The sequence below is a fragment of the Vulpes lagopus genome, chromosome 5 (assembly GCF_018345385.1).
Source record: "Vulpes lagopus strain Blue_001 chromosome 5, ASM1834538v1, whole genome shotgun sequence".
Lineage (NCBI taxonomy): Eukaryota > Metazoa > Chordata > Mammalia > Carnivora > Canidae > Vulpes > Vulpes lagopus.
The window spans coordinates 36,015,868-36,033,068 of record NC_054828.1 but is presented as its reverse complement, the minus strand read 5'-3'; the positions used below and the strand labels follow the sequence as shown (position 1 = coordinate 36,033,068).

Below are 17,201 nucleotides of genomic sequence, written 5' to 3'. Positions count from 1 at the left end.
TTTTGAAATACATAATCCTCCCACCCTTTATCACTGTAAAGAAACTCATTCTGTGTTTGATGTTTTTTCATGATTAAAGTCAGATTTTGCATTTTGGGTGAAATACTGCATAGGTGAGGTGGCCTCTTTCCAGTATCCCATCGGAGAGCACACGATGTCCCTGGCCCCTTAGTCAACACATTGTCCAGTTTCTCCACTGCATGAAGAGTATGTGTTCTCACTTGGTGCCAATAAACTGTCAACGGGGAGAAATCAAGACCGTGGAAATATCCTGTACCTCATCAGAAGTTCACCCTAGAGTTAGCATCCATTGGAGATGTATTCCTGATCCAGTCTTTACTGCAGTAGTTACAAAATGATTATTTTCCACCTCCAGGGCTTGTGCCACATTTACAGTCGGCACTTATTTCCGTTTTGTTTTCCTTTTTTTTTTCTTTTGTTTTCCTTTCCCTTTCTCTCTCCTTTCCTTCCCTTCTGTCTTTCCTTCACTTCTTCCTTATTGGTATGGACCCACACGTTTCTGTTTTTCAAAGAGTTTATAACTACTTATTTTGGTGCTAAGATTATATCGGTTTGGGCGAGTGTGAGTCCCATAAAGTTAGTCTTTGTTAAATTATGACATGCCCTGCCCCAACATTTTCAGGGTTTTTTAAATTTTGTTTTTGTTTTTAGCACTTCCTTACTTTCTGCCGTGACAGGATATTTCAGACACACCTTGTACCTACCATACTCCAGCTCTGGAATCAGCCCTTTAGTCTTCACTTAGTCACAAATGATGTTATAAACCAAAATCTAGGTGATTGGTGTGCTCCATGCTACTGAAGTATATATTTTTTTTCTCCTGACTTTTAGCAAGCAAAGATAGGAAATATATTCAAGTATATATGCATATGCCTGCATATATAAGTAAATATACACACACTGACCTAAAGAATATTCCCATGTGGTTTTCACATGTCCTTGTCCCTGGCAACAAGTATTCACAACATCTCACTCATGTGACCTTAGACACTAACTCCACATTTTTACTCCTTTAAGAAAACTCAAATTGTCCAAACAATAGATGCCAATCTACAAAAAAAAAGTGCATATAAACATGCATATATACCTATTTTAGAAAATATGAGCTCAGTGGTACCTCCATATCTACATCATTGTGTCTTGACTTCTTGCATTCTGTGTTTCCATGTTCCTTCTGCTGTGCTGAGATCCTTACTCCCAGTGTTGTCACAGTTACTCATTTGCTCAATCCAGTAATGAATCTAACATGGTTTCAGGATTACTTGCAATTGCCCATACCACTACCATTAACAAATCAACTAAAAAAAAAAATTCAAAGTTATTTTGTGATTCTTATTCCCCACTGCCTAAGACTTAACAGATATAATCAAATGCTGAGTTTATAAGTAACTTGGATGATAATTTGGCTTGTTTCATTTCTTCTTTCTTTCCCTCCCTCCTTTTTTTTTCTTTTTTTCTTACCTTCCTTTCCTTTAGTGTAGTTAGAGCGTTCATTTGAAATATAGCTTTATTTCAACTTATTTTTTTCCTTCCCATTCCTATATAATTATGCTTGTAAATATGTACAACAGTGGCATGCTTTTAAAAATCAGTACAACACATTTTGAATTAAGAAGTCATGAAGGGAACTCGGGTGGCTTAGCAGTTTAGTGCCACCTTCGGCCTAGGGTGTGATTCTGGAGACCAGGTTCGAGTCCCATGTCAGGCTCCCTGCATGGAGCCTGCTTTCTCCCTCTGCCTGTGTCTGTGCTCCACCCCCCTCTCTCTGTGTGTCTCTCATGAATAAATAAATAAAATATTTTTAAAAAGTCATGAATAGGGGCACCTGGGTGGCTCAGAGGTTGAGCATCTGCCTTTGGCTCAGGTCATGACCCTAGGGTCTTGGGATCTAGTTTTGCATCAGGCTCCCTGGGAGGACCCTGTTTCTCCCTCTGCCTATGTCTCTGCCTCTGTGTGTGTGTGTCTCGTGAATAAATAAATAAAATCTTAAAAAAAAAAAACAACTCATGAACAGTGTGAATACGATCAGTGTAACACAGAAAATGCCAGAAATGGCCCCTAAATGAATTGCCATCTAATTTTCATAGAAAATTCAAGATACATATCTTCAATTGCATAGATTTCTATTAAACTTCTGAACATAGCTATTCAGCTATGTTCTACATCAGTGAATTGCCTTTTTAAGCTTCCAGGGAATACATCATTCCTTTGTTTATTTAAATGGCCATGCATTTATCTGCCACCAACAATCATAATGTTAGGGAAGAGAATTAACTGATACTTACATGGATATAGTTTGCTTTTAGATGTAAGAAGAAATGAGTCATCTATTCAATGGGGAACTCCCAAGATAATTGACTCTGTTGAGGAATCATTCCTAAACACTATCACGGGTTTCTGTAGTGCTCCTCCTGGGCATGGACTAGCTCTTTATGGCAAAGTTCCTCATATCTCCTTGGCTGATTCATCCTGGGACTCTGGCTGTTGATGAGGTTAGGCTTATGATCTGAAAGAAAAGGAATCCTCTTTAGAATTCCCAGCGTTGGTGGGGCACCTGGGTGGCTCAGTGGTTGAGCATCTGCCTTTCTCTTAGGTTGTGGTCTCGGGGTCCTGGGATCGAATCCTGCATCAGGCTCCCTACAGAAGCCCTCTCCCTCCCTCTGCCTGTGTCTCTGCCTCTCTCTCTGTCTCTCATGAATAAATAAATAAAATCTTAAAAAAAAAAAAATTCCCAGCTTTGGAAGACAAATATATCCTAAGGCTTTGTTTAAAAGGTTTTTTTTTTTTTTTTTTTTCCAAGCCTGTATTATTAAAACTATGATATGAGTCTTGGTCCACCAACTCAGGTGTGCAAGAAATGGAACATTTCTTAATTGTCTTTATGTCATTTTAAATCAGCAAAATTTAAATCAGAAAGGCTTTATGCATTTCTTCTGGATTTACAGGATATTTAATCATAGTCTTTATTGCCTCCACTCCCTACTCCCCACCTTGGATCACTCAGAGGTGCCTTTTGTCTTCTCTCTGCACTTATTCTCACTAAAAACACTTTTCCAAGTTTTTCCTTTGAATTACAAGAATGCTGTTGCTCCCCTGGTAAGTGGGAGAATGGATCTTTGTCAACTCCTGCCAGGATCTGTGGGCTGCAATCCAGGTCCAGTCTCCTTATGTGTACTTCACCGATTCTCTCTTAACGCTGGACCCTTAGCAAACCAGGATGCTGGAACTCAGCACTTCTAAATCCCACCAAATTCTCTCTCCTCTCTCCTAATCAGTGGCAATCCCATTATCTCTGGTCAGCCCTTAAATACATTCTTTTCTCTGCTGCATTTTCCTTTCTAGAGAAACCTTGCAAATCAGGCCTTCCCAAGATTGGAGAAGGCATTGTTTTCCAGCAGCTTCCACTTTCTGCCAAGAAAAACCCTCTGAGGCAGAATAACTTGGCTAGCTTTTTGAAGGAAGAACAAAATATAAACTAGTATTTCAGTATATTAGCTTGCCATCTACTCTTTCTCAAAATTGCCCAAGGCTTTAGAGCAGAAATTTGATTTTATCCTCTGCTCTGTAGGAGTTGATTTTTTTTTCAGTAGTAAAAACGAGCATGTTCTTTCTTAGAGTTTAAAGATGAATGGGAATATAAACCAAGTAAATATTGATGATTTATCCAAATTATGCATCATGAACCCCGTGTATTCCACCTCACTTTTCTTTTGTTCTCCCGCTCCCAGCATCTTGCTGCACAGAGCTAAGGGCAATTTTATTTTCACATTAATTTACCTTTACTTGGTGAATTTTCATCAAGGTGATTCATATTTGGGGGATTATGTTTTGTGAGCGATCTCACAAAAGCCAACAATTCATAAGAATAAGAAAGCTTTGATTCACATAGCATGGAAAAATGTTTCCAAAGTGGGCAATGGAAACTTGCCACTGAGGCTTAAATTTAGAAATGGAATTTTTTTCAAACACTTTAGTGGCCACATGAAGCCAATCAGGAAAGCAATGGGTTTTTTTGTGTCTTTTTGTTTGTTTGTTTATTCTTGGGCTTTGGGCTTTTTTATTAAATTTTACAGCAAGTCAGGAATCACTAAACAGGAAAAAAAAAGTTATGGGAAAGAACTAGAAACTCTTCGTGTATTTTTTTTCCTACATTTAACTTCATCTTAAATTAGAGTCAAATACGTATTGAAAATGGGACAGTACATAGGCCATTCATTTTCCGGAATGTCTGTACTTCACCTAGGATGATGAGGGCAGCAGTTGCCAGCAAAGAAACTTAAGAAGGGAGAAACTCCCTAGGACTTGTACAGGGAAGTTCTACAGGCTATATGGGATCCCTCAGTAGGGTTCCCTTGGGTTTCAACTCATCAGTTAGTCTAAAAAATCTGGAACTATGTGTTTTGCATGTGTGTGTATGTTAGCGTGTCTTTCATTGAACGATATTTACCATACGTTCAGTGACTCAAGCCAGCAGGCTGGGCATCATCATCCTGTCTTGGAGTTCACTCCTTGGTGACTTACAGATGGCAACTGCACCACCTAGAGTTGTCACACAAAGGAAACTGTATTTGTAGCAAAGAAGGAGATCACGAGGAATAATTTCCAAACCTGTGACTCCCCAAACAGGAGGAGAGGTGTTCCTCCTATTTGGGGTTACGGAGAATATTCAAAAAGGAGAACTCTGTCATCACAGGTAAAGGCTTGCTCAGGTGTACTTAGAAAACATGCCTCCACATGCATCGGCAGTTATGGTAATGAAGCTTGTGCTCCTCCTTGCATGGAGACTGTGGCACTATAATGAGGCAGACAAAGGAAGGGGCTATGGGCAGGCTCCAGAATTGGTATCTACTGGATAGGGTCATGGGCCCTTATCTCAGATAAGGAATGCAGGATCTTGCTTGCCTTTGAAATAGCACTGCGAGTTTTTACCACTGATTTATTGTCTCTGATATGGTTAGGCTGTTTCCAGACCTGGTAGAGACTATTAGTTTTTGTATTCCTTTTTTTCCCTTGAAATTTTTATTCCCTCTACTGAGGGCTTTTGCATTTCTTTGTAATTCTGACACCTTCTAGGAAGTTCTGCCAGAAGTGTGTTTGGGCAAGTAGAGCTAAACGACTTCTCTCTAGTGTCATGAAAGCTGTGTTTCATTTTTCTTTTGCTGGGGACCCCTAACTCTTTCTGCTTACAATTTCCCTCTTCTCCGTCATCTACACCTTATTTGTAAATCCTGCAGATTCTATCTGGAAAATTATCTCATTTCATACATCTTTTTTCCCCCCATTTCTGCTGTAACCACCCTACTTCAGATTGTCTCAAATTTACCATACCTGTGTCAGAGAGATTGAACACACAGACACTGACCCGTGGTTTCTACCTGACTATAACTTTCCAACCACCTATGAATGTAATCAGGAGGTGCTGTGTGTGATATCTGACCCGTGATAGCTCTGCTTCCCATCTCAGGTGAGCCACTAATTTCACTTACTCCTGAATCTCCAGCCACACTCTCTAGGTCTTTTACACCTGAGAGCCTATCTTCACCTCACCTGTTTCTTCTTCCTGGAATTCACCTCCCCATTCCGCTTCTCCAGTTCTTAGCATGTCTTTCTCTTTTTGATCCTTCAAATTTAGCTTAAATATCAACTCAGGCCCCCATCCCATACTTACCAACACAACTCCCTGTTTATCGAATTCATAACTATTTTTTTTTGTTTTGTCACTATATATTTTATTATTTCCTTACCTCTTTTTGTCTGCCTTTCCCTAATAAACCATGAGGTCTGTGAAAACAGGAACCAAGTCTGCTCCTCCCAATACTCTTTCTTCATTACCTAGCATAGCACCTGACACATGTATACATATACCACATACTTAATAAATTTAAGTGAATTAACCAGTTGATGTAGAGCTTGGGGTTATTTTGTTCTGCAACAGAAATTTAACCTGACTCTGAACAAAACTAAACATAAAACAGCTGATATTATATCTGTTTGGATATAAAGTTTTGATTAGCATAGTTAGGTTTCTGTGCAAACACACCATCCAGGTGATGGTTTCTCATTGGAGATGATTGTCAATCTGGTATACCCATATCTTAGAGGTATTTTGCTAATTTCAGATTCCCTTTTCACTCAATCTCTACAGAAGATACAACATTTTTTAAATGCTTGGAACCTTAAAAAAAATTTTCTCCTTCAGTGTCTTTTATTTTTTCATAATCAATATATGTGTCTAATAGTAGACGTGGCTGCATTACTGCCAGAGGATTAAACTCTGGAATAAATTCTGAGGGAAAAAAGAATGTTTAGAAGGCTGCAGTTAATGTCTTCTTAGTCAGTGGATAATGGCTTTTAGGTGCTAATTCTCCCCTGCGAGCAAGCATATCTGCCATTACTGTCAATGCGATTTATATATGCTTATTAAAGAAAGAATAGACTCTTGAACATGGGCCATAATGATTTTTCTTGTAACTGGGCCATGGTTGCTCCCAAACTGTTTTACTACCTTTTTATTATTTATGCTCTGCATACATATTATATTCCTTTGAGTAAAGGAAACAGACATTACTTGTTATTTTTACCACTAAACCTCTCAGTCCTGCTAAACAAAATGTGCTTCCCTATTTCAGAGCTATCAATAACTTGACAGTTGAGATAATATTTAATTTTAAGTATTTGAAATTTGAGGGAGAGGGGTTGGAGGGTGGTATTTCCTTATTATCTGTTGGTTCACTAATGGAGCTTTTAATGAAAAAAAAACATGACAGTTTCAGGCTTGGGATGGGTTCATTGATTTAAGGCTCAAATTTTAATATAATGAAAAAAATTAAAACACAAGGAAGTATAAAAGTCCAAGATATTTTTTTAACTTTTTTATATTCTTCCTACTGTATACCTCATTAATTCAATGTTTCTTGTGTGATGTTTGAAAATTATTAAAGGCTCACTTTATTTGCTAGTTCCCCACAGAATAGTTTTGAGGTCATTGAACAAAAGAACTGGAGAAGGAGAGAGAAATGATGTCATGCAAGAAACCAGAAATGTGAGGGATTTAATAGTATTTTTACATCAGGCAGACAAGAAGGAGACATCATGAGGAGGAAGGAGGGGGAGAGACAATTACTTACAGTCATTTTTCTTCTATTAAAAAAAGTTTGTAGAGACAGAATCAGAAAAAGAATAGCTGAAAAGAGAACATGTCAAGGGATGGCAGCAATGCTGTTACCAGGATCAAGGACTAGTAAAGAGGTGTGGAAATTAAATGGAATTAAGTACAGCTCAGGGGAGAGTTTTTTACACCAATGAGTTTATAAGCATCAAAATCAATTATGTATGTAGACAATTTTTCTCGCACAAGAAAAAGCATGCCTTTTATAATTCACTTACTGGCATTTCCTCAAAGTGCCATCTAATATTTTAACTATCTTGACTAAAGAAATGGAAATCTGTCGAACTGGTTGAGGGAGGCCCACAAATATGGTTGTTCAATCTTCATTACACCTAGGAAGAAGGATCAGTGCGTTTTTTTCAGGGGCTGGTCCTGGGATCGGCTCTAATTAATATTTTCATTAATATCATGGATGATGGGATAGGGTAAGCTCAATAAATTTTCCAATTATGCCAGATTGAGTAGTGAAGCTAGCACCTGGAAGAACTTGATGGCAATTTAAATAACCTTTTTGAGTTTCAGAAGAAAGCAAATGACAGTTTGATTAGACAAGAACAAGATGCTGGGAGTGAATCACTAGCATTGATAAGAGTACTTTATGTTGCACCCTAGGAAACAGGTTCACATCTTTATTTATTTTACCTTCAGTAGAATAGATACGTACAGTAATCATCTCAGAGGTAAAGATGGGATGAGGTTGGACTTTCATGGGTTTGACAGAGGAATTTGGTGGGATGCAGAGACATGAGGGCTGAGTTGAAAAGTCAATCGAATACATCTTCAACCCAACTTCATTCTTGGGTGTTTAAAAAAAGATTGTGTTTTATGGTAATGTGGGCTAATTTTACTCATCTTCTCAAAATTGAGCATGTCTTGATTTAGTGTAGTGGGCCCACTTCAGGCATCCAAAGCATAAGTACAAGGAAAATGGCATGGGTTCAGAAGAGATCAACAGAAACTCTCCAGTGTCTGGGAGGCTAGTTCTAGCAAAGACTGTGAGAATTGTCCAGCACAGAAGAAGGAAGGTGAAAGTGCATATTTAACTTTAGACACATTTTCGTTGTTGATTGTTGGAAGAATAGTCACCACCCCTTCATTTTTTCTCTTGGGTATAGGAAAACATAGTCTTTTTTTTTTTTTCATGAAGAACATATCCTTTTATATAAAGAAAAGCACATAGTCACCAAGCTGGGATGTACCACTTGCTGATGGAATTATTTAGGACAATCATTGCTCATAATTCTTCCCTCTCTTTTCCGTCCTTCCTTCTTCTTCCCTCCCTCCCTCCTGTCCTTTCTTCCTTCATTCTCTCCCTCCTTTTTCTTTTCCTTCTCCCTCTCCCTCCTTCTTTCCCTTCCTCCCCTCCCCCCATTTCTTGCTTCCTTTGTTTCTTTCTCCTACTTTTAAAAAATCCTGCAACTTTGCCTAATGAAGGTGATTTTTGTTAAGGCTATAATTTGGACAGAGATTACAACCTGACCTAAGGAGGTCTTATTAAGTATGCAGCCTCATCTTTTAATATATCGTTGCCATGTTTTTACTATACGTAACTGAATGTCAAAGGGTATTTGAATCCTTGTATTTTAAAATGTGATGTTTCTCATGGAAATCTATATTTGGGAGTTTCTTTCAGATACAAAAAAAATAATAATGATAATACATTCTCTTCCCTTTCAGGTCAAATGGCAGGCGATCACACAAGGCTGGAGTTCCATAACATAGAGACTGGCATCATCACAGAACGTCGGTATCTGTCTTCTGTCCCCTCCAACTTCATTGGACACTTGCAGAGCCTGACATTTAATGGAATGGCATACATTGACTTGTGTAAAAATGGTGATATAGATTACTGTGAGCTTAACGCCAGATTTGGCTTCAGGAACATCATAGCAGACCCTGTCACCTTCAAGACCAAATCGAGCTATGTTGCCTTAGCTACATTGCAAGCCTACACTTCTATGCATCTTTTTTTCCAGTTCAAGACAACGTCCCTAGATGGACTAATTCTATATAATAGTGGGGATGGAAATGACTTTATTGTGGTCGAATTAGTTAAAGGGTGAGTATATGTCAGTTCAATGACAAATAAATAAATATTTGCAAAATGGACCTCAATATCCAAAAATCTACATTAAACAGATGTGTTGGCTTCTAAGGTAGTGGGCAGGGGTGTGGGGAAATGGCTTAAATAATGTATTTGTTCAAATCACTTCTTATCTTTATAAAGTTAATAGGAAATCAGTAGACTTTTCAATACCTATATTTTCATATATAAAGTACAAGTAATACCAAGTTCTAATTACGATAAGCATTCCATGAATCATACACTTTAGATGTGGGTTTCTTACTATGCGCACTACAGTTCTACAAAAGGTTTCTACAAATGTATAGAAATGTGTGCTAATTAAATATCTAATATTAAGTAATCAGATTACTTTAATTCCAAGAAATCCCATTTAACTCACACTTAGTTCTACATCATACTTCCTTGAAAAATTTAAAAGGAAAGGTTTCTGTAAAATTTCCTTGAAACAGTGAGGAAATTTTGATGTATTGTAATTGACTTGGGTAAGCATTCATTCAATCAGTGAACATTAAGTGAGCATATCTACAATGGGCTGGAGAATGTACCAGGCACTAAAACAGGTGAACACATAAATATAACAGAAAAACATTATGAAAAGTTTCCTCAGATGATCATGTTCAAAGGTTCAAGAGACTCTTTAGGGAAATTAAGAAAGTGTATGAGGCAGGGAGTGGATATCTGAACTGAGTCTTGAAGGATGAGTGCACATTTCCCACATAAGAAACAGGCATTCAAGACTAAGGGAAAGTAGGTGCAAGAAACTGGCAGAAAATGGAGGGTTTGGTGGGGATAGGGAGTGAGTAGTGAAAGGTATTTACCTGCCAGTGTCATAAAGTGGGATGTAGACCAGGATGTTAAAAATAATTTTCACTATTTACTGTAACGCATATAATGAGTAATCCTCTGTGCTAAAATTAGAGTGTTTCTTACTTTCTTGTTAACTGATCCTCTGTATAACTCACTCTCAGACTATTATCAAGGATGGAACCACATGAAAAAAGATCTCCATTTGTAATATTTAGTTGGACTCCATCAAAAATTCAAAAAGTGATGGCACTTTCTCAACCTTTGCTTTTTTCCCAGGTACTTACATTATGTGTTTGATTTGGGAAATGGTGCTAACCTCATCAAAGGGAGCTCAAATAAACCTCTCAATGACAATCAGTGGCACAATGTGATGATATCAAGGGACACCAGCAATCTCCACACTGTCAAGATTGATACGAAAATCACAACACAAATCACCGCAGGGGCCAGGAACTTGGACCTCAAAAGTAAGTGCACACTGAGTCATAGTAACAGGAACGGGCCCCACAAGGGCCTCACTCACACGACAGATCCGTTGTTTTGGAGTGTGTGTATCTACTATTTGCAAAGACTGACCAGAATTTCATTTCTGACACATAATTAATAATAGAACACACAAGCCTCTGTTCCCCTTTAATGTGGCAGAAACGTATGTATTTTTAATAGCTAAAAAAAAAATGCAACCTCCTAGAATGCATGCATGATTAAAATTTAAAGAGAAAACATGTTCTTAGTCTTGATATTATAAAGACAAGTAGGTTGTTTGCAAGTTTCTTTAGTCCCTACAGTTTTTAATCGATTTGGGGTCAAGGTGACTAGATACCTAAGGAGTTTCTTCTAGAGCTTATTAGTTTTCTTTCCTTGGTGAGGTTTCCTAGATACTTTCAGAGCCTCTGACCAACAGGAGTCTGAGCCTGGCCTTTTACCCTTGTGTCTCCAGCAGTGAATTTGCACCATCCCATTCCCAACACACAAACACACACACACACACACACACACACACACACACACACACACACAGAAATGCTTCTATCACCAGCTGCTAAAAAAGTTTAACAGACTTTTTCTTTCCGTATTGATACTTGATTTCTCAAGTGAGCAAGAAATGCTTAGAACACATGTCAGTAACAGGAGAAAATAACAGAAGTTTCTATTTCAATGGGCCTTGATGATTCACTAAGAACATATCCATACACCCCATCTTATTTAACATGACAACAAACATTGGAAGAGGTATTATTAGAATTTTATTATGAATGTAGGAAATCTGAGCTTTGAATGGCTTGCCCAGGGATAAAACAACTGCCTCCGTGGAGTAAATATAGCCTCACACCCCCTCCATTGTGGGGATGCACACCCCCTCCATTGCTTCTCTACCTTGAGGTATCCAAAGCCCTTCTGGGATCATTGTGGTCACATTTTTGCTTGACGAGAACTGTTCATTTATATTGATGGGATCTTTTCCTTTTATTCAAAACGTAAATACATAGGGAAGTTAGAGAACTGGAAAGAGGAAATCTAAGACAACTCTTTCCAGAGAAGAATACTCTTTCTAAATAAGGTGAAAGAAGAAAGAAAAATGTTTCATGTCCTGTAATTGCAGAATATATTTACAATCCCAGGACTATATTTGTCCAACACCTAAAATGTGTGATAATGGCTGTCTTCCTTCTTTCAGGGTGGGCCTCCTGTTAACTTCAAAGCAATCCTGTTTGTGTCCACACATCTAATAGCTTAGCTCAGGAAGGAAAATGAAATTCAAAGGAAATGCTGTTTAACAGGCTAAAGCTCTTTCTCTTTCTTCTCTCTGAGGTGAATGGAGTACATTTTCTTTATTTTCATATTTCGTGAGTCCCCGTGTCTCACACAGTGGGTTGAGATGATAATTGTCAAGGGAAAGGGAGAGATTGTGACATTCGGTGTGCTGGCCATGTCAGCCACCAAAGCTAAAACAAAACGGTGTCCTGTTTGTGGAGGGGAGACCTCAGTAAGCAGAAATGAATGTCATTAGACCCATAGACACTGCATGGGACACTAAAGTGCCTGGGAAAGAAGCAGTTCATCTTTGACTGAAGTATGTGACATGCACAGACACATTGAGGATATAGAGAAGTAGTGCAAGGCAGTGGGCTATGTCTCATTGGATAATTAGGACACTGCCTTCTGAGGTAAATATTTGCTTTTTGTTCATTTAGAGATGGAAGTGAGGGTAACAGGAGGCTGTGGCATAGCTTTCTTTCTGGTGGTGAAGGGGACCTTTACAAATCTAAGTGACCCTCAGAGCTGATTCTTATGAAAACATTCAGTGTTTCGTAATTCTGAATGTAAGAAAGGCTCTATCCACAATTCAAAAACTAAAACTGAGAATTAAAAATAGCATTTTATATAATATTAAGGTACTAAGTGTTGAATTCTGAGTGCATCCATTTAAAAAAAAAAAACCCACTATTTAAATTTGAAGTTTTTTTCCCAGGTAAATAGAGATTCTATAATAATGGTGAATCCATCTCCCTTTACCTCGGAAAGTTCCTGTGTGTTTACAGATTTATCAGACTATGCCAAAAAGTGAAAGCAAGTTCCTGAAATTAAAAATTAAACATTAAAAGCCAAAGCTGTGGGCTTATAAATTGAATGTGTGATCCCATGGCAGTGATAACCCCAACGAAGCCCTCTTGCCATGTGTGCCACTGACCAGGAGCTTAAGAAAAGAGTGTGGTCATGTGGCAACACTTTTCCATCATTACCAGCTTTTGGTGTGTGTGGTGAGAGGCACCGGCCAGATGAGGAGTATTTATTGAGCACTTCCTCTGTGCGGAGTGGAGAGTGCATTTTTGAAGAGGAAGAGAGAGTTCCTGTCCTGAAAAGCTTTCTGTACTATGATTCAAATTGACTTGGGGCATTTACAGGGCAGAGAAGAACAGGACACCCTGAAGCCACTTCAGGGCATTAAAACAAATCTGGTGGCATTAGAAAAAGTTTTAGAGGAAGGTATGTTTAAGGGATTTCATAAGGATGATTAAAACCACAAGGCATTTTCTCTTTCCTACCCGCATGCCCACTGGAATCAGGGAGGGCTCACTGATATAGGAGAACATCTACTCTTCACTCAGAATTGAACAGCACTGTTTGCTTGGCAGGCTGGTCCCGGAGATTTCAGATGCTCTAAGTACAGGAAAAATGAAAGGTGACCTATTTTGGTCGATGGTTTTATTTCATATATATTTTGCCTTTAAAGAATTAAAAGAGGGGCACTCAGTGGCTCAGCTGGTTAAGCATCTGCCTGTGGCTCAGGTCATGATCCCAGGATCCTGGGGTTGGGCTCCCACGTTGGGCTCCCCTTAAAGGATACCCATGGAAGATGGAGTCCAAAAACAGTCCGTTTTGCCCATCTTTGCTCTTTTACTAGATTAATGAATAGGCAAGACTGGTCTTAATTCAAATCCCTGGGTAATGAATGGTAAGGATGAAATAAAATAACCTCACTTAAATCTATTTAGTGTTTAGGAGAAAGCCCATAAATATTAGCTCCTTCTCATACACACACACACATACAAACATACAAATTTGCCAAATACAGGAACAAGAGAAGCAACATAAGGAGGAATTACACGAACTCTTTATCTCTCTGAAGGGGGCAGGACTCCCAAGTCCCACAATGAATGTGCAGCTGTGCCAGGAAATCATTGCAGAGAGTCCTTGGTGGGGGGGGGGGTGCTTCTTCCTCTCCCCCTGCTGCTCCCCTGCTTGTGCTCTCTCTCATGCATGCTCCCTCTCAAGTAAATAAAATATTTTTAAAAATGAACTAAAAGAAAATTATCATAGTTACTCTCTCCTCTACTTAAAGTTACTGCCACAATCTTTAGTTCTTCTCAAAGTGTGGTCAGCCAGCTGCACCACTTCAGAGTCATGTGGTGGGGCTCATGAAATGCAAGTTTCTGGATCCCGCCCCAGACAGACTGAAGCAGTAATCATTTGACAGTACCGTACAGGAAATGGCCGGTGTCTGTATTTTTGAAGAGTTCTCCCTAATCTAGATGCCCTGAGTTGCAGAACCCTGAAAGAATGCAATGTCCATGTTGAAGCAAAATTTAACTCTCTTCTGAATTTAGTACAAGTCCTGGTTTTGCTTTTATTTTATGATTTCATTTTTGCTTTGTTTGATCAGGCCTGGGTCAAAGAGACATTGGTTGCTTCAGGACGACTTTAAGTATTTTTATTCCCGATGTTACCATACCGTCAAAAGACACTAGAGGGCAGCATGAGGCCACAAAACCTGCCTTACAAGCCTGAGGTTGGGGCGGGGAACCTCTACAGGCTCTTCTTGTGCTAAAGCAGAATTTCTTTGTTTTCAGCCATCTGATACGCTTTAGGCCTCTACAATAATGCACACTTTTATCTACAACTCTGTGACATCAAATAGACAGGAATTTAGTGTAGAAATGTGCAAACTAGGGTCCATTTATCCCATTCCCCGCCTTGAGTCCCCTGGAGATGGTCAGAAATGGGCAGGGACCGAGTGGTCTTTCTCAGAGAAGAGGAATTCCATGCAGGTGACCTTGTTCAAATTATCTTTCATGACACTGCCGAGTTCTCAGGGGGTTCTGTGTCTCTCCCTGCTGATACAGTTTTGCTTTCATCTTTATTTCCCAGCTGTTTGTGTTCTATTCCCTCTGGCTATTATGTACAAGCTGCAACATGCAATGAAAAGAGAAGCATAAATTTGCTCTCTGCAATGATTTCCTGGCACAGCTGCACATTCATTGTGGGACTTCTGAGTCCTGCCCCCTTTAGAGAGATAAAGAGTTTGTGTAATTCCTCCTTATGTTGCTTCTCTTGTTCCTGTATTTGGCAAATTTGTGTGTTTGTATGTGTGTGCGTATGAGAAGGAGCTAATATTTATGGACTTTCTCCTAAACACTAAATAGATTTAAGTGAGGTTATTTTATTTCATCCTTACCATTCATTACCCAGGGATTTGAATTAAGACCAGTCTTGCCTATTCATTAATCTAGTAAAAGGGCAAAGATTGGCAAAACGGACTGTTTTTGGACTCCATCTTCCATGGGTATCCTTCTGTAAGGCATTACTTAAGCTTATTCTTTAGCAAATTGAGGATAATTTACTTGATGGGGGGGGAGAATAGATTTCTAGGTGTAGAGAATACAGTGCCCTCAGGTGGCCACTTAACAAAGTACTTAGAAGTGAATAATCATGCACTGGCCACATCTAGGTCAGCCCAGGCAGAGGGCTGCCCTTTGTTCTCCCTCTCGGGCCCCAATTCTTGCCCCACCCCACCCCCCTGCCCCTGGGCTTTGAGCAAGGAGTCCCTCTGTCTGCCTATCTTGTCTCTTCTCTCCTTTTAACCATTACCTGCTTTTTAACCTTCTTGATATTCCTCCTTAAATCTGACTTTGAAAGCAGCCACCTGCTATTGTTTATCCCTGCTACCAAGGCCCTAAAAGTTTCCATAATCAGAGGCGACCCATCCAGGGTTGTCCTTTCAGATACATTCAGTCTCTCAGCAAAGATTGAACTATTAGTGTTCTTTTCATCTCAGTCCCTTTCGCTCAGCCGCCTACCCTGTGCAGTCCTGAATATTAACACACATTTCTCTATCCTTGAATGTTGCCATTTGACAAATCCTCACTGGCGTTCTTTAGTGATCCAGATTTGATCCCCGTGTCCTGATCATGTTTAAACATGCCCAGGCTTTGTGTTTTCAGCCCATTTGCCTTGCCCAGATAATTTACTCGAAACCTTCAGAGAAGAGTCCAACTTTGAGTGTAGCAGGAGAGATGGGATTGAAACTCTCCAGTTATGGAGAGAGTAAACTTCTATTGTTCTGCTGGTTAAGCTGTCTTTATAAAACCTTTTTTCTTAATTTTCTTAAGGAATTGAGATTTATTCACAGCACTTTAGTTAACAGGGGATTATTTTAAGGATCCATTAGAAAGAGACAAGAAATGCTTTCAGCTGATGAACAATGAAGCCACTCAGAGAATAAGAACTTTGCTGTGATTGTCATACTGGGATCTCAAGAGCAAGCCTCCTTGGTATTCCCTTGGACATTAATAGCCACTGCTCCCTAATTCCCAGTCCCCCCGCCAATCCCCTCTGAATGTGTCTACTTCCACTTAAATGATTTCTCTCTGCTCCCTGGCTTCTCCTACTCTTGGCTTCTGCCTCTTGGCTTCACCCTATTGCTTTTGTTAGTGTGCATTACTATTTTATCTGTTCCCCTCTCTTCATCTCACTTTCAAATTCCCTCAAACAAGTGTTCTAATACAGTGATGAGTGGACCTTTCTAGAACACAAATTTATGGGCTTTTGCCTGCTGTTTTTGGTTAGACTCACTTCCTCAGGCCAAATAGCCATAAACACAGAACTAGATTTGTCTTGACATAAAACCTAAACTTAAAAAAAAAATGATCCCTGGGAAGGAGGTCATGGGCTGGAAGACTCTCTGAGCTTCCTAGAAGGGATCTAGACGATGTGCTTATTCAGAAGAGCCCTGAGTGTCATGCCAGAGATGATGAGGAGGAGGGGATTAAGGGATTTTAAGCAGGAGAGTAGAGTTCATTGTGCATTTTTACAGTCATTCCTTCAGCTTCAATGCAGAGGATGGGCACAGGCTGGGAGAAAGAGACTACTTTGAGGCAGTCATCACAGTACGGAACAGAGACCATCAGGCTCTGAGTATGTTAAAGTAAGATGTGACTCTATTACTCTGTTTCCTACACAAGAACTGAAAGACAATTAGAGATAAGAAGCTATTGTTTCTCTCCTGATGTCTCCATTATATTCCCAGGCTTTGCAGAAATCAGTCTTAATCTGGTCTCTTTATTTCAAGGCCTTTGCCAGTGTGTCAAAATCCCTGTGTCACTCCCACTCCCAGTGAAATATATCCCCGCGCAGGTTGTCTTGGACCTGCTCTCTGACCTTCGGTGTGGAAATTCCTCCTTCTGCTCCCCTATGAGCCTTGGTCCAACTTACATGACAGAACAGAGTTTAAGTTCTTTATTCCCTACCAACAATTACATTTTCTTTTGTATTCCTCCACCCATTGTACTTGTTTTGGAGTCTCTTCTGCATGGGGCATAGGTTTTCTAATGTTTACAT

General features: G+C 39.4%; 1 protein-coding gene across 27 annotated transcripts in view; it reads left to right on the top strand.

The window, feature by feature from the left end:
* The window catches only part of NRXN1 (neurexin 1), a 1,110,010-nt gene that overhangs the window by 528,145 nt on the left and 564,664 nt on the right, over positions 1 to 17,201 (top strand). For all 27 annotated transcript variants that reach the window (XM_041755312.1, XM_041755311.1, XM_041755321.1 and 24 more), the window contains 2 exons: positions 8,867 to 9,248; positions 10,359 to 10,549. In XM_041755312.1, the coding sequence (XP_041611246.1) occupies positions 8,867 to 9,248; positions 10,359 to 10,549 (573 nt within the window). The remainder of the gene's footprint in view (positions 1 to 8,866; positions 9,249 to 10,358; positions 10,550 to 17,201) is intronic.